Below are 1909 nucleotides of genomic sequence, written 5' to 3'. Positions count from 1 at the left end.
AGGTGGCTTCTGGAGAGAGGGGCTTGAGGCTTTCCTGAGCCCTCCCAAGTCAGATCCTGGCCCAGTGTGCCCATGAGGCTGGTCCTCAGCCCTGGCCTCTGCCTTGGGATGATCCCAGACCCCCGAGCTGGGGATACGCAGGGCACTGCACGGCAAGGAGTGTCCCTGAGACTCCCTGTGTCTCCTTACCTCATCATTGAGCATCCGGAGAAGCCAGCCTAATACGGAATCCTCTGCGCCAAATGAGGAACTCTGTGAGAAGAGTCCAGAGGACCATAGACTCACGAGATGTCCTGATGGGAGGAACAGAGGTGTTCAGGAACCCCTGGGCTGCTCTAGAAACCTCCCTCTTCCAGGGCCCACTCAAGACCCCTCCCTAAGTGCAGAACACTGGGCAGTGTCTGGAGCTCCCCATAACACCTTCCCCTTCCCGCACTCCCGGGGGACACACTGCCCTTAGCCCTGCTCTGCGGGAGCTGGGTCCCAGTCCCTGTGCCTCTGTCTCCTCCAGGGCTGGGAAAAAAACCCAAATCCCAGCCCACGGAGAACCCTATGTCCCAGGTCAGGCCCTGGCTGCCATTTAGCCTGTCACCAGCCCCAGAAGGGGCTCCAGCCCCCCGCTACTCCAGCCCCACGTGATGCAGGGCCTCTGGAGAAGAGTCCAGAGGACCATAAACTCACCAGATGCCATATGGTGTTGGGTTGTGATGAGGGCGCCACATGCTCCTGATGGTCTTGGAGCCCCTGGACTGTCCAGCCAGTTGGGCTGTGGAATCCTGAGAAGCCACCAGCCCATCATGAAATCAGAGCCCTCTCCCAAGATGTGGAGCCATAAGGTGGAAGAGCTGGGCAGCTGCAGAGGCCCCCAATCCCCGAGGTCTCCCACCTTCCCATCTGCTGACCCCACCATGTGGCATGGCCTGGGGAGGAGGGGTGGGAACATCCCCTGGAGCCTGGCTGGAGGTGCTCCTGGAGGCCTCTTGGGCCAGGGTGCTGGGAGGGCAAGGCTTACTTTGAGGCCAACACAGAGGGCAGCCAGAAAAGAGTGGGTGCTGGGCTTCGTGGTCATCTCCTGGAAGTGGCGTCAGGCCAGAGGACATGGGATGGGAAGATGCTGCCATCTGGGCTCGGTCAGCCCATTCGTGGGGACCAAGGGCAGCTGGAGCCCAGGCAGCTGAAGGGCAGGAAGACTCTCAGGGAGGGGAGAGTCACTGCACAGAATCAGAGCCGGAGGCCGTGGCTCCAGGACACAGAGGGCGGCCACGGGGAGGATGAGATGCCCTCTGCTGATGGGGATGAAAGGCGTCTGCCTTGGGCTCTGGGGGACAGCCCCAGGCTCCTGTGGGACCCTCAGCAGAGACATCTTAAAGGCTCCCAACAAGCTGGCGACACAGGAATGTGCCTTCACTCAAAGTTGAGATCACCTGTCCAGGATGGCCGTCCCTGGGTTTGGTAGCAAGAGGCCCCAGGGGCACCTGACCACCTACCCTGCGGGGAGTGCCTCTCACTGGCCAGCAGCTGTGCCAGTGCCCAGAATGCGTCCTCTTCGGGAGGGTACAAAAGGAACAAGGCGGCCACTTGGCTCAGGTCTCTGCAATAGCCCACCTCCTACAAGGGCCAGAGTCACCGTGGAAGGACTTCACTGTGGCAGGACATCACCTGGGTTCTGACGTCACCGGGGGGGACTCATGTCATTGGAGAGGACAGAGGTGACTGGGGAGGCTTCCACTGAAGAAGAGGCTTCCTCAGGATACAAATTCATTTCATTTCATGACAATAGCCATGTCCATCAGGCACTTCAGCAACTGATCAGAATGTCTCCTGAGAGCACCGTCGTGTGTGCGACACCGCCAAGCTCCTGGGCTTTGGGGCAGCCCCAGGAGGAAGGTGTCATTTCCTGCTCTGAGAA

The 1909-nt window shown here is 60.1% G+C and overlaps 1 protein-coding gene across 1 annotated transcript in view; it reads right to left on the bottom strand.

Annotated features, from left to right (window-relative positions):
* The window catches only part of LOC108297760 (TBC1 domain family member 3D), a gene marked incomplete at both ends in the record, with an annotated part of 9842 nt that extends 8234 nt beyond the window's left edge, over positions 1 to 1608 (bottom strand). Inside the window, 3 exon segments of the mRNA XM_037735565.1 lie at positions 190 to 293; positions 636 to 776; positions 1488 to 1608. Coding sequence (XP_037591493.1) covers positions 190 to 293; positions 636 to 776; positions 1488 to 1608 — 366 coding nt within the window.
* Positions 1609 to 1909: the final 301 nt, after the last annotated feature.

Source organism: Cebus imitator, unplaced genomic scaffold (assembly GCF_001604975.1).
Source record: "Cebus imitator isolate Cc_AM_T3 unplaced genomic scaffold, Cebus_imitator-1.0 Scaffold841, whole genome shotgun sequence".
NCBI lineage: Eukaryota > Metazoa > Chordata > Mammalia > Primates > Cebidae > Cebus > Cebus imitator.
This window is presented reverse-complemented; position numbering and strand designations above follow the sequence as displayed.